This window comes from Typopeltis vanoorti, chromosome 20, assembly GCF_054136105.1.
Source record: "Typopeltis vanoorti isolate ZY-2024b chromosome 20, IOZ_Tvanoo_1.0, whole genome shotgun sequence".
Lineage (NCBI taxonomy): Eukaryota > Metazoa > Arthropoda > Arachnida > Uropygi > Thelyphonidae > Typopeltis > Typopeltis vanoorti.
The window spans coordinates 12862433-12877340 of record NC_143568.1 but is presented as its reverse complement, the minus strand read 5'-3'; the positions used below and the strand labels follow the sequence as shown (position 1 = coordinate 12877340).

Sequence of the window (14908 nt, the reverse complement as noted above, 5' to 3'; positions counted from 1 at the left end):
CAATATTAAGCCTTCCTTAGCTGAAAGATATATCCATCTTTTCTTCACATCATCATTATCCATCACAGAAGACAGTTGTTATTAGGACTATTATACACTGAGCTTGGACCATCTTTACTGATTCTCATCTACCATAAGAAATAAATGATTGAATCACTGAATCAATATGACTGATAATTGTTTCCATAGAACAGGTGGAAGAATGGAGAGTGAGTGCACCCTATGACTAGGAAAAATCCAAGTTTTATTCTCACCATGATGAGAGGAATCTTTATATGGACCTTTTTTTAAACTGAAGGTGAGTTAGCTGAGATCTCATACGTAGATAGTAGGACTATTTCTTCTGGAAACTCTGAAAGAAATGCAATTGGCCAAAGAACACATGCGATTAAAGATAAAAATACCATTAGTGAGGTAGGTGGTATAATGAATGGATGGTAGATTTAATGTGTAGATGATGAATTAAGCTGTAGACAATGGGTTGTGTACAACTTAGGTGTGGAGTGTCCTCTCCATATCATTATTAATTGACACCTACATGGAAGGTGTCACATAATAATTCTTGACTGATAGTACCCTACAACAGATTGCAAATGGATGTTAAAAGAATTGCTAGCCTGTCTCAGAGGAATAGCACAGGTTCTCCGAAAGTTCAATCTATACACCACCTTCAAACTATTTCAGAAACTATCTTCCTTTGTGTAATATACTAAGAAGAAATTATATATCCCCCTCATTCCTTACCTAGTGTTTATCAAGTACCTTGTTCCTGTTAACTTTGTTATTTTGGATAGATGGGATGTTCTACTGAAATCAGAATCCAGGAACATAAGATTTATAACAAGTTCTTGGAATCTGATAAGTTCTCCTTTGTCACAAGGAGAATCATCTTGTTACACAGACACTGTCTCCTTTACAATGTCCTTGTAACAAGGTAGGAATATTTAAGAGCAATCAATTAAATCTGCATGTTTTTCAAGTACTAACCATTATTTATTTCATAATAATCTCTTTAATTTCTGTTCAGGATATAAACCAGTCATTTCTAAAATTGTATTTCACTATGGAGATGTACATAAATTTATTTGAAGAAAACAAACAAACAAGAAAAGTATTACTGAAAAGTATTATTGTTGAAAGTGATATATACTCAGAACTGTCAGGATACGCAAGCAGAACTTCTGAAGCAGAAGATAACCATTATTAAGTTTCGAACAGGGCAGAGATGAATACTTTACTGAAAAAAAAAAAAAAAAAAGGAAAGGTAAAAAAAGAGAAAGGTTTCAAAAAGCATCAAAGTCAAACAGCTGTTGGATGTGAACTGCAGACTGAAAAAATTAGAACTCTCAAGTAGAGACACAAAAAGTTAAAGATACAGTCCATGAAAAGAAGACATTATATAGAGTTCCTAGCCTTGCAATAATATGGACACATATTTGATTTGCTAGCTTGAACTTCCCAGTAGAAAAGATAAGTTATGTGTAAAAGTAATATTAAAAAAGTTTAGAAATAGAAAAAAGTGTCACAAAATAGAAATCAAGTATGATAAGTGATATAAGTACTGAAGGATATTCTGGAGTAATTACTTTGAAGAAATTATATTAAATAAGTGACTACTAACAGAATTATAATTAGAAATTTGAAACACTAAAAGGCACATAGAGGAGGTTTTTTGACATGAAATGCATAAACACAGGGTATTTATATATCCATATTTTTGTGTTTGAGTTTTACAGCAGTTGCTGAATAATTTAGAAGGCTTACTAAGAAGATGGAATTTCACATGAATGAGTACAGATTGCTCATTGTAGCCATTTATAAAATAGGGAAATGAAATGTGAGAATTATAGAGCAATTTTTCTGTACTGAATGTCCAAAAGGTTTATGCAAGGATACTCAGAAGATGCCAAGAGAAATCATTTAGGGTTAGATGAGTGCATTACAAGTTATGTTTAGGCTAAACAGAGATTACAAAGATCACATTTTTCTTTAAGGCAAATAGCTAAGAAAAATAGGAATTATAAAGATCACCATTTAGGCATTATTCATCTTGAAAAGAATTAAGATAAGGTACTGAAGGGAACATGTTTGAAAAAGAGAACCTTATATAAAAAATATGTAGCCTGAGTTGCAAATCAGTAGTCAGAACTGAAGGATAGATATACTTTATATAGGAAGGTGATCTGATATTAATTCACGTGGAAGTCAGAGTTTTGCATTATATCTGCTGCTAATTCGAACATCTAAACATGGAGATTAAGGATGAGATATCACACTTATACCAGAATGGAGAGCATTATGTTCAGTTATATGCAGATGATGTTATTATCTTAAAAAAAATCTGGTGGAAGTCTAGTCTTAAGCTAAATTAAACAACTGATGTGGAAAATATGGAAATAAAATATACAGTAAAAATGCCAACACTAAGAGAAAGAAAACATCAACTGAAATTTCAGTAGTGAACTTATAAAACAAGATATCCATAAACTAATATTCCAATCTGGAAGAAAAATGTTGATAAGTAACTATTAATAAAATTCACCTATATATATAATTATCTATTTATCTTTCTAAGAGTTTATGGGCTGGATTTAGCAGTTTGTAGGTTAGTATTTAGTGAATATGATATAAATATGAAGGCATATTTATATGTGCATTCATCATCATAGTTTATTCACAATATGATACAACGTGAAAAGGGAAAAGAGATATATATTAAAAATTAAAGATCACAAATTATGGTCTTCTGAGTCTTTCTATTTTGAGCTAACTGGTAGATGCCAGATGGAGTCTTACAGTTCAATCTATTGATGGTTTCACATATGTACTGCCAAAATTGTTTGCATGGTCTTCCTCTACTGCGACTGCCATCTTCTGGTTTGTACAAAATGAGGGATTCCAAAAAGGATGTCTGAATTGATGTCCAAGCCATCTGAGTTGTAGTTTTTTGACTATATTGACAAGTGGTTCTTACTTAGCCAGATTTAGCACAGCAGAGCTAGTGACATGGTCCATCCAAGTGTATCCAAGATCAGTCTGATCCTTGGATACACTTGGAGACATGTAGTTCTAAAGGAGGTAATTAGATCTGTACTTTTTTTGGTGCTTATTGTCCAGGTTTGAGAACCATACAAGAAGATGGATCTACTGGTTGCATGATATAGTCTTAATTTTGTCTTTAATGATATTAATGATGATTTCCAGATGGGGCAGAGTTTGTTATGAAAGACTAGAGCCAGTTGTTTATGTTTTCTAATATCATTTTCTATATTGCTGATGTACGATCCAAGGTATTGAAAGTCCTTTACTCTTTCTAAGGGTTTATTGTTGATATGAAGTATAAAGTTTTCATAATCTATTGAGAATACTTTGGACTTTTGGATGTTGATCTGCAGGCCAATAAGTTTAGCCTGTGCCTCTAGTAGAATGAGATGTTTTTGTGCATTTGTTGGTTCTGTATCAATAAGTACAACATCGTCAGCAAAGCTAAGATCAGTTATTTGCATGGTGTGGGTGGATGTTCTAATGTTAAAACCAAGACTTCTGTGTTGATGATCTGGAAGATGTCGTCCAAGCATACTAAAAATAAATAAGGTGCTAGTACATCACCTTGCAGGACTCCTGTTGTCACCAGAAAGGATTCAGATGTTTCTGTTTTAAAGATCACTGTAGAATTGTAATCTTTATAAGGTGCTGAGATTGCTTGTATGTGTTTTGAGGGTAGACCATACAAGCTGAGTATTTTAAACATTACTTCTCTATTAATGGAGTCAAAGGCTTTTTTGAAGTCTTTAAAGGTTAAAATGAGTGGTAAGTTTTTATCACATGAACCTTCTATGATTCTTCTGATGCAATGTATCTGTTCTACTGTACATCGTTTTTTTAGAAATCCAGCTTGGGTGTTTTCTTAAAAGTGGTGTTAAGTAAGGTTCTATTCTATTGAGTATCATCCAATTGTAGATTTTAACTATGGTTGATAGCAAAGTAATACCTCTGTAGTTATCCATTCTATTAAGACTGCCCTTTTTGGGTACAGGGACAATAAGGCCTTGTTTCATTGTTGAGGTATTATTCCAGTGTTTAAAGCTTAATTCATTATGGCATGGAGATTGGAATATGTGTTATACCCAGCATATGTACATTAAGTTATAGAAATATAAAAGATGTGTTGTAGCAAATAACAAACTATACTTGAAGAAACCTTAAGTCAACAGCACTACAGAAGAAAAGACAAGGAACAACAATGTATTGTTCCACAAGTCATATCTCTCTTCAGAGTTATAAAATTTAAACTAGAAGAAATGAAATTAAAATGAACACTTAATATTTTAAATCATAATTTCAAAATTATTAGTAATATTCCTAATTCTAAACTAAAATTTGAGATTTCCTTAAGTTTAATTTTTGTTAGCATTCCACATAAAAAATAGTGTAGTTTCAAATATTAAAATTATCAGCTGATTCTTACTGTAACAAACACCATTATGATAAACTCACTCACTATAACAAATTGGTGAAGAGGACACTTCATAGCACTATATCACAATGCTAAACAAAAGGAAATTCACTATAGTAAACTATCCACTGGTATGCAACAAATTCACTGAAAGACAACTTATCAAATGACAATACAATGAATAAAATAAACAATTAATCGAACAACAGTTAAATGAAAAAGCAATTCGATGATAGGCAGTTCCTCAAAAAAAAAAAAGTTTATCAATTGGCAATTCACCAAAAATACAATTCATCTAAATTACAATGTCGAATGAAACATCACCAAAAATTGAGTTATAGGGCTCTTGAACAAAAAAAAAAGAAAAAAAAAAAAGGATCAATTCAAGAACTAAAGTAAGAAGTAAACAATAAAAAGTATTCATATGAAATAAATAACATGTTTATTTGATATTCTGCATAACATGCAACTGAAACAACATAAATGTTAATAATGTCATTGTTATATTTATTTTCAATGTTTGGGTGGCAAATATAGGAAGAAAATAACTTGTATGCTTTGTTGTGAAAATAATAATACTAAAAAGAAAGAAAGAAAGAACATTGTCAATAAAATTCTGAAAGATATGTTTCAGGAAAAAATAAAATACTGGATATTTGAAAAGAAATACATTTACCAATATTACTACTATTGTTTTATTATTTTACTTATATTTTACACTAAAAATGTATAGGTGCATAAAGTAAAATATGTTTTTAATTCAAATGTAAACAGTTTTGAAAATAAACTATAATCTGAATAGGCTACCCCCCACCCTTCCCCAAAATAATCAAAGTACAAAGTCAAAAACATCATCTTCATCATGAGTGATTTTGATCATGGTATGTTTTCAACTTTTATCTTTTACCTTTCACATCAGAATATCAACAACTTTCAATTTGGCAAACACATTAATAGTAATCCATCCAGATGGATTTACTCACATTTTTGTGAGAGAAAACATTGACCAGATAACCTCCCATGGTATAGAATCTTAGATTCCTGATCAAACATCTAACGAGAATAATTTACTTGGTATACTTTGCCAAATGTGTAAGTATATTTAAGATTCATTTTGTCCGTATGCAAGTTACTATAGATGAGATTTTACTCGGATTTAGTAACTGAAATCTTTATAAAAATTTGTTGAGCCATTTCTATTTTCACTCTAATTTCAGGGCTAAAATAGGACATGTTGAAAATACATATTGCAAAAAATATGTAATGATTTAGTGAAATTTAATAATCTTTGGGGCTTACAAAACAACAAGTTGTCTATGTGGTATAGTCTTGGTTACAATCAGTTCATTTTTATAGGAAAAATTTGACAAAACATTTGAGCTGATATGAATAATGCTGTTGTGAGTGAATAGAATTAAAGTTTTTTTCTTTTCTTTTAGGATTCCTATTAAAATTTGTCAAATTTGCTTTCAATCAGACTATTTGTTGTGGAAAAATTACACAAAATTGAATGTTACATGCAGAGTGCATAACCAAAAATAAGCTTGTGTTTTACATGATGAATCACCATCTACCCTATGAAATAGTATGCACACATTATAGAATAATGCAATAGAATATAACAAAATAATTACTGAAAGTTAGATGATTACTGACTAATCTAATGCACATGCTCATTTACCACACCTCTAATAATGTAATCCCCATACATTATCACTCTCAAATCACTGGATGCCTCTTTCACACTGCCATCTTTATTCCGTCCTTCCTTTTGCTTCCATACATATCTGTTAATCTTTTCATTTCACTCTGCAATTGTCTCATCTTTGCCAACTCTGCTTTCGTATCCTGAATTACTTTTTTTGCTGCTCTTCGTTATCTCTACCAGATCGACTGCACTTTCATCCTCACTATCTATCGTGCTTGTTATCTTGTAGTTCATCGATTTAACTTTTCCATCCCATTACTTTCAATGGACAATGACATATCAGATGAAATGACAAGATTCAAAAAACTGTTTGGAAAGCTTTTATCCAGATAAAAGGTACTATAGATATCAAAATAAGATCAAACATTTTTAACAGTATTATTCTACTAGCAACCTATGGCAGTGAGATATGGCACACAACAAACAAGGAAGAACAATGACTAATAACAATCCAAAGGGCAATACTCTGTTTTCTTTCTTTATTTCAGTTTGTAATATAAGCAAGAAAGATCATATAAGAAAGGAAAATATCTGGATTTAAAGAGGCAGCTATCTAAAACAACAAAAAAAGGCACGTAGGATATATACACAGTGTGTCCATTAAGTAATGAGACAATTATTATATCAAAACAAAGAACTATATTTGGAACTGTCAATTACACAGATTTAAAATAATCTCCCTCCAACTCCACACAACATTTGCATCTGTTGTACTGGTGTTCAAAGGCACAGTGGAAGTTCTGAATGGGAACCTCCTTCAATATCTGGGTCACACCACATTGGATAGTCTCAATGTAGCTGAAGCACTCCCCTTTCAAGGCACATTTTATCTTTGGGAAGAGGAAAAAGTGTGGGAGCCAAATCTGGTGATGGGAGGGGATATTTGATCACACAGATCGAATTCGAACTGCTTCACAGGCAGTGCACAGTGCATGGGTGCACTGTCATGCAACAGAAAGAAACCAATTATTATGGAACAGTTCTTTCCTGACATGTTGCATGTGGGCATACAGACATTACATTACTGCTAAATAATACTGACCATCCATTATAATTCCAGCAGCATAAAAAACAACAAAAAAAAAAACAATGACTATTGTCTTGACACATGACTTTTGCAACCTGACTTTCTTCTGCAGGGGAGAAGACATTCCATGTTCTGGCATTTCGTTTCCAGATCAAACAAAACACCAACTTTCATCACCGGTGACAATTCTTTGCAACACATTACGATTACCATCAACTGCAAGGATGAAATTTCGACAACATGCAATCCAGTGCTCTCTCTGTTCATGTCAGCGTGTGCAGCACAAACCTCAAACAAATCTTCCTCTTGTGCAAATCTCTTTCTAAGATTAATCTGGCCATTTCCTTACCAACACCAAGCTGTGCAACGAGTAGCCTAGTAGTTATTTCTGTCATGGGCAATAATTTCCCTAGCTTTGACATCTTCATTTGTCCATGCAGAAATAGGCCATCCACAGTGTAGTTCATCCTCCAGGGACTTCCTCTCCTCTTTAAATGTTGGAAACCAACAGAACACCTGTGCATGGTTCTGAGAGTCATCGGCGTAAACTTTTTTTTTTAGGTCTTTGTACACTTCTGTAGTAGTTTTTCCTAATTTAAAGTAAAATTTTATCACAATTCTTTCCTCCATGATGCAACTTCTGACATGCTCCACTCACACACCAAAATTTTGGTTGCCACACAAAAACTGCTATGTCACCCGACTTGAAAGTTGTAGATGTAGGGGTATGACTACTAGAGTGTGCTACAACACACTCTAGTGGTCAAAACTATAAACAAGTTTGTTACTTTTATTCAAAGGGCTGTGCTGTAAAAAAATCAATCTCATTACTTAACGGGTATACTGGGTAAATCTTTTGACATCTATTATCAACATTATTTTTAAAAATAACACAATCGAACTTTTGAGCATAATGTTATTAACATCTGACTTCCATGGAGTCAAAGTATTCATTGGTAGGTCTATGTTCAGACAGTCATCAACTCAGACAATCATCAGTGTAAACTTTTTTCAGTCTTGGTACACTTCGGTAGCAGTTTTTCCTAATTTACAATAAAATTTTATCATGGCTCTTTGCTCCATGATGCAACTTCTGACATGCTCCACTCATACACTTTTACTTCTACAGCTGCCACACAAAAACTGTTGCATCACCTGATTTGAAACTGCACCTGCGATTACAATACACTCTAGCGGTCAAAACTAAAAACATATTTGTTACTTTTATTTAAAGGTGGTCCTGTAAAAAATCACTGTGTAGTAAGTGTGAAAGACAATAGATGGACTTTAAGAATAACTGACTGGTATCCCAAAAACACATAAAAAGAAAAATTGAACTACCTAAGAGATGAGAGGATCACATATTAAGGTCACCGAAGGAAATGGAGGAGAGTGGCTCAGGATAGAGAAAGCTGGCATCTTTGTAATCTGCAGACAGGGAGAAACCAAAAAACCATCATGGAATCGTGAATTTGCTCTGTTTAGTACACTCAGAAAACTAACTGTTGAAGGTTTATTTAAAGTTGTTTAGAATGTATGATGCTATATCTTGCCCTATATATGCTTGTCATTATGAGTTTGTTAAATAGTTGAGCTCATTGTGCATTCATCTTTATATTTGTTTATGAAATCTAATTTGAGAGAAAGTGCATGAGAGTGACTTGATATTTTAAATTCACGATGTAATGATTTGTCTTTATATGTTTACTACATGAGATATGGAGACTCTTGAATTAATATTAGGATATTAAAATTTTGAATTTCATCTATAATGATGTATATTATGAGATTATATTATTAGAATATATTTACCATCACTCTGATCATTTCATTTGTGTCACTTCCCAGATCAGAAAGATCACATGGCAATGTTGGAGAAGGCTTTGTATCCTACAAAGAAATAGTTCTTTAGTTGTTTTTTTTTTTCCTAAGCAGCAGTGCTTGGTGTTAAGTAGACTCATACTGTTTAGCTAAAAACCATATAAAATGTGTCTAATTAACAACTGACTATATGGAATATATCTGATACAAATATATTCCTTACTGTAAATTTCTTCTGGAAAGTTTAAAAAAAACACATTGTACTTAATAATAGGGTAAAAAGTAACAATGACAGCTAATAAAGCTAATACAAAGATAATATCTAAAAGGTGAAATACAGCAATTTAATTTAATTTAATTTAGTTAAAAGCAATCAAAAACAGTTATTTTGCTATAAGTTCCTAAAAGCTTTGTTCATATAAAAAGCAACCAATTAATGTATCTAATAATGGCTAACATTCATGTTCTACGCATGTATAATTAGTTAAAACCAAGTATTATTAGGAACTCTAGGATTAAAAAAAATCTGACTGTATTAAGGAATAAAAAAATTATATGACATTACAATTTCTCAGACTTTTGCTATAGAAAGTGCATTACAATGATTCAGATTCAGAGTGGAAATGAATTAAAAAGAAGGGCTATGATGGCAAACGATTTGATGCGTAGACTATGTAGAAGGAATGTGAGTTTTTGGATGTGTGGAGTGAGTTTGAGGGAAGATTGGATTTGTATAAGAGGGATGGCCCACACCTGAAGGCGTTTGGTATCAGGAGTCTGGAAAAACTAATAACTAGTATGAGACCTAACACAGAGGGTCAGGGAAACTAAATTATAAAAAAAGAAATGGTGTGAATGGGAGTGTAAGAGCAACAATGGTATATAACTGTGATAATGACAGGAATGGGCTTTGTCATGGAAATGTTGTCGAGGTGAGCATGATTTCAGGTTTGTGATCGACCGGCTCGAACCACCATATGTGTGTAAAGATGTCTACATGTGTAAGGCATTAGAGAAGAATAGAGATCTGCAAGATGACCAACTGTGTCAGGCAGACTGCAAACAAGAGTAAACAAAAGAACATGCGGGTAGATTATTATGTCTGTACATGAATACTCGGAGTATAAGAAACAAATGGGTAGAGTTTGTTGCCTTAGTCAATATGTTGCGACCTCAGATTGTAGGAATTAGTGAGACCTGGCTATCAGAATCAGACCTACTAACTGGTATCGAGTGTCACGGTTACAGTATCTTTAGGAAGGATACAGTGGATAGGAGAGAAGGGGGTGTGCTGCTAGTGATATTGGATGACTTAAATCCAGTTAGAGTTGAGACCTATGAATGTAGTAATACTAATAACAATATTTCATGTGGCAGTGAGTTTGAAGCCATCTAGTGTGAGGTGGAATCTAACAAGACAAATTACATGGTGGGGTGTTGTTACAGACCTGGTAGATTGGTTGCTGGTGATGAAGAAATGCATTACCAAATAGAAAAGGTGAGTGTGAAAAGAGTAATCATAACAGGAGACTTTAATTATCCAAATATTGATTGAGTAGCAGTAGAATCTCATGAGAAGAATGAAAATGCATTTATTGAGCTGTTGTGGGACAACTTCCTCAAGCCGCAAGTGACAGAAGGAACTCAAGGTCAAAGAGTGTTAGATTTGATTATAGTGTCAGAGGGAGTTTCAATTAAAGACGTAACTATTCATGACACTGATCATGCGGAACGAACTTGAGAAGTCACTAAGTTTATGAATGTTTTATTCAGAAAAGGTTACATGCTGAACTGCAAAGCAGGAATTATGACCAACTGAGGAGTAAATTGAGTTCAGTGGAATGGGATCGGTTGCTGGATGGAAAGAATATCGACAGTGTATGGGAAACATTTAAACAATACTTAAATGATGCGATATCGGAATGTGTTCTGAGAGTTCGAAGAATAAATAGAGTAGGAGTCAAATGGATGTGTAATCTTATCAAGCAAGAGATTCGTAAGAAAAGGATGATGTGGAAGGAATACCATTTGCATAAGGATGACGTCCATTATGAACGTTATAAGCAGCAGGCTAGAATAGTCACAACTGTTGTACGGAAAGAAAAGTCTGATTATGAAAAGAAACCAGCTCTGCATGCTAAAGACAACACACAAGAATTCTATAGATATGCTGCAAGTAAAAGAAAGAATGAAATGAAAGAATAACCCTTCTAAATCCAGATGGGTTACAGATGCAGAAGAGGTTGTTCAGTTAATGAGTGTCCATTTTGTTAAAAGCTATCAAACTGGTGAATGCAACATTGAGCTCACTGTTACTCTTCACTAGATGAAGAAACACAGGTGTGTGAGGCTGAGGTATTAGAGCTGTTGCACAAACTGGATACGAATTCAGCAATAGGGACTGATGGAATATCAGCACGTGTGCTAAAAGAGTGTTCAGCTGAACTGGCTATTCCTTTGACCAGGATGCTTAATATGAGTCTCGGGAAGATTCCGCAGGAATGGAAGGTATGTATGGTAATACCATTGCACAAGGATGGTGCAAAGACCGATGCATCCAACTATCAGCCAATTAGTATCTCAGGAGTGGTGGTGAAGATTTTAGAAAAATTGGTTAGGGCTCGCATTCAGAAATGGGTTGACAGTGAATATCTACTTTGCAATGAACATGGGTTTACTAAGGGAAGGTCATGTCTTAGCAACTTGCTCACATTCTATAACAATGTTACCATTGAACTAGACAAGGGGAATGGATACACCATGATACTTTTGGATTTTGCTAATTGTACAATATTAGCATGGATAAGAGTGGCTGACTGACAGATATCAAAAAGTGGTATAAGGGGGGGATCTCAGTCTGCAAGGTTTAAGGTAACAAGTGGTGTACCACAAGGATCAGTGCTTGGTCTACTGTTATTCAATCTGTACATTAATGATATTGGGAAGGATTTGACAAGTGACATTTGCTAATGATGCAAAGATAGGTAGGGTAATCAAAAATACAGCTGATATGCAGTCTGTGCAGAATGATTTGAATAGGCTGGAATTGTGGGCATGGGAAAATGGGTGTCAACTCAATGTCAGTAAATGTAAAGTCATTCACTTCGGCATGATTAGATATCCAATATCATATTATATTGGTGGGATTAGGCTAGAAGAAACTGATGAGGCTAGGGATCTTGGAATGTTAATAGATAGGAAGTTGAAGTTTAGGGGCAATGTGGCAAAGATTGCAAATACAACTCAAAAGATAATTGGAATGCTGAAAAGAATGTTCACGTGTAAAGATAAGGATGTTATTTTGCCTCTTTACAAGGCCTTGATAAGACCTCATTTGGACTATTGTGCACAGGTTTCCGTTATGATTCTGATATATTGGAGAGAGAGAGAGAGAGAGTACAAAGGAGAGTGTTAAAATGATATCAGGATTGTGGAATACTGATTATGAAAACAGATTGAGAATTTGTAGACTGCTGACACCAGAAAACAGGAGAAAGAGGAGTGATATGATTGAGACTTACAAACTTCTGAAAGGGTTATACAGGATTTCAACTGATGGAATTTTTCAATTTATGGAGGGGGGGGGGGGGGAAGGACGAGAGGGCATCCTTGAAAGCTGAGAATGAAGGCCACCAAAAAGGGTGTGATGGCTAGATTTTTCTCTCGGAGGGTGGTACGTAATTGGAATGGATTGCCATTGGATGTGTTGTGAGTGCAAGCAGTGTGAATGAATTCAAGAATAAGTATGATAGCTGGTGTAGTATGTGGCCTCCCTCGATGAGTCTCTGACTCCCTGGAGGTATCTCTTAATAATAATAATACCACTCAAGTGTGGCAAATTGAGTGGTATGCATTTATTTATATTTATGGAAACAACCCACAGATCTTTTACATATCACATAGAGATAATCCAATCTGTAAAATTATTCAATAGGATAAATTCACAATGCACTAAACATATAGCAAAAACCACACAGGATATTTCTCATATAATAAAAGTGATATGAAGCTGAGTAGTGCCTAAATAGAAGCCACTGGAAGAGAACTGCCAGGGAGTCACGGGCTCATTGAGGGAGGCCACATATCACTCACATCACCTGTCATACCTTTTCTTGAATTCACTCGAACTATTGGCATCCACCACTTCCAAGGCAAGCCATTCACCACAGGAATGGGAAGAATGTATGATACTTCTGTTGTACAAGGATGGTGCAAAATCCAATATCTTTAACTACCAACTTATCAGTATCTCTGGAGTGGTGGTGAGGATTTTATAGAAATTGGTAAGAACTTGTATACAAAAATGGGTTCACAGACAAATTATACTTTGCAAGGAACAGCATGAGTTTACTAAAGGGAGGTCATGTTCGAGGAATGGATATGCTAGGATATTGTTGCTGGACTTTGTTAAGGCATTTGATAGGATACCAAATGAAAGGCTGTTGCATAAATGGGAGGATATGGGAATGGAATATAAACTATTGACTTGAATAAGTGGGTTATTAATGGACAGGTATCAGAAATGGTATATGGGGAGCGATGTGAATCTGAAGATTTAACGTAACCAGTTGTGTACTCTAGGGATCAGTCCTCGAGTCGCTGTTGTTTAATCTATATATAAATGATATTGTGAAGGATTCAATAGGAGAAATTTCACAGGGACAAATATTGCCGGTGTGCGGTGCATACCCACGGAATAGCAATATGACCGACATTATATTTTTGCATTTATTATGTTAAGAGTCCCCTAATTGATTCCTGGCTTCCGGTGATTCCTAAAATTAATACACAATATATTAAAGCTTCATGAAGAGGCCAATTTTTGACCCGTAAACATTACATCACATTCACGTTAATAGCCCAGGTATGCGGTCACCTTTGAACAGACGTGCAGATGGCGCAGTGAGTCAAATTCTTAGCATTCCAATGGTTTTAAACAGCCCAGAAGGCGAGGCAGGATGAGCGCTGAGACAATAGCACCCAGAAGTCATTAGTTGCTGTGACTGGTGATTGCGTGAAGCAATTCAATTGAACTTTCTGATTTGTCACTAGTTGCTGTTTTTGTGTGAACTGACATGTTTAAGACACTGATTTAGACAAGTTATTAATATTATTTTTAGGGTTATTTAGGCTATTTTTGTTTATGAGTACCCCTTTTTTTTTATAATGTCATTGGCTTTTTACTCAAATTTTAGAGCATTACTGATGCTTTATATGGACAGATATATGAATAATATATAGTAAGAAAAAAATAAATAAAAAATAGGAAGAAAAACCAGACATACCTTTGTGGGATGTTGCTGGTTGTCTTCTTTTTCAGTGACATCCCAGCGTATGGCAATATATACATTCATTGTTGAAGGAAGGAAGTATGACTGAACGGAAGGGGGGGGGGTGTGAGAAAAGTGGGGCGTGAGAGATGTGAAAGAATTATTGGTGAACCAAGAGCTATGCAAACTTTTTTGAACTTTGTGAAAAACCTGTTTTTTTTATATTTTTTAAATTATTAAAGGTGGGCAGAGAATACTTTGGGATAGGGATGAATGCAGAAATTTTTTGGGGAAGGAGAAGGATGTTATGGGATAAGATCAGGGGTGGGAGAATGGGGTGTGAGCTGTTTCAACAGTGCATCATCATCTTAGAGGAGTAACATAGGAATTTTCCCAGAAATAATACCTATAAGTTATTAATATATAATTTTCCATAAATAATTTATTACTTTTTTTGTCATGAAGCATAGCTATGTTCATTTGACCTTTATGCTTTCCATATTTAAAATTATATTAATTGATAAATGAAAGCATTCAAATTTATTGTTGATCCAACACAATTAATTGCATTGGATCAATGAAGATGAGTGCTGATGCACTATGCATGCTTAAAGCTTTCATATATT

General features: G+C 34.2%; 1 protein-coding gene across 1 annotated transcript in view; it reads right to left on the bottom strand.

Moving 5' to 3' along the window:
• Positions 1-14908, bottom strand: part of LOC150095241 (uncharacterized) — a 267888-nt gene that overhangs the window by 103175 nt on the left and 149805 nt on the right. Inside the window, exon 10 of the mRNA XM_090410764.1 lies at positions 9004-9081. Coding sequence (XP_090266890.1) covers positions 9004-9081 — 78 coding nt within the window. The remainder of the gene's footprint in view (positions 1-9003; positions 9082-14908) is intronic.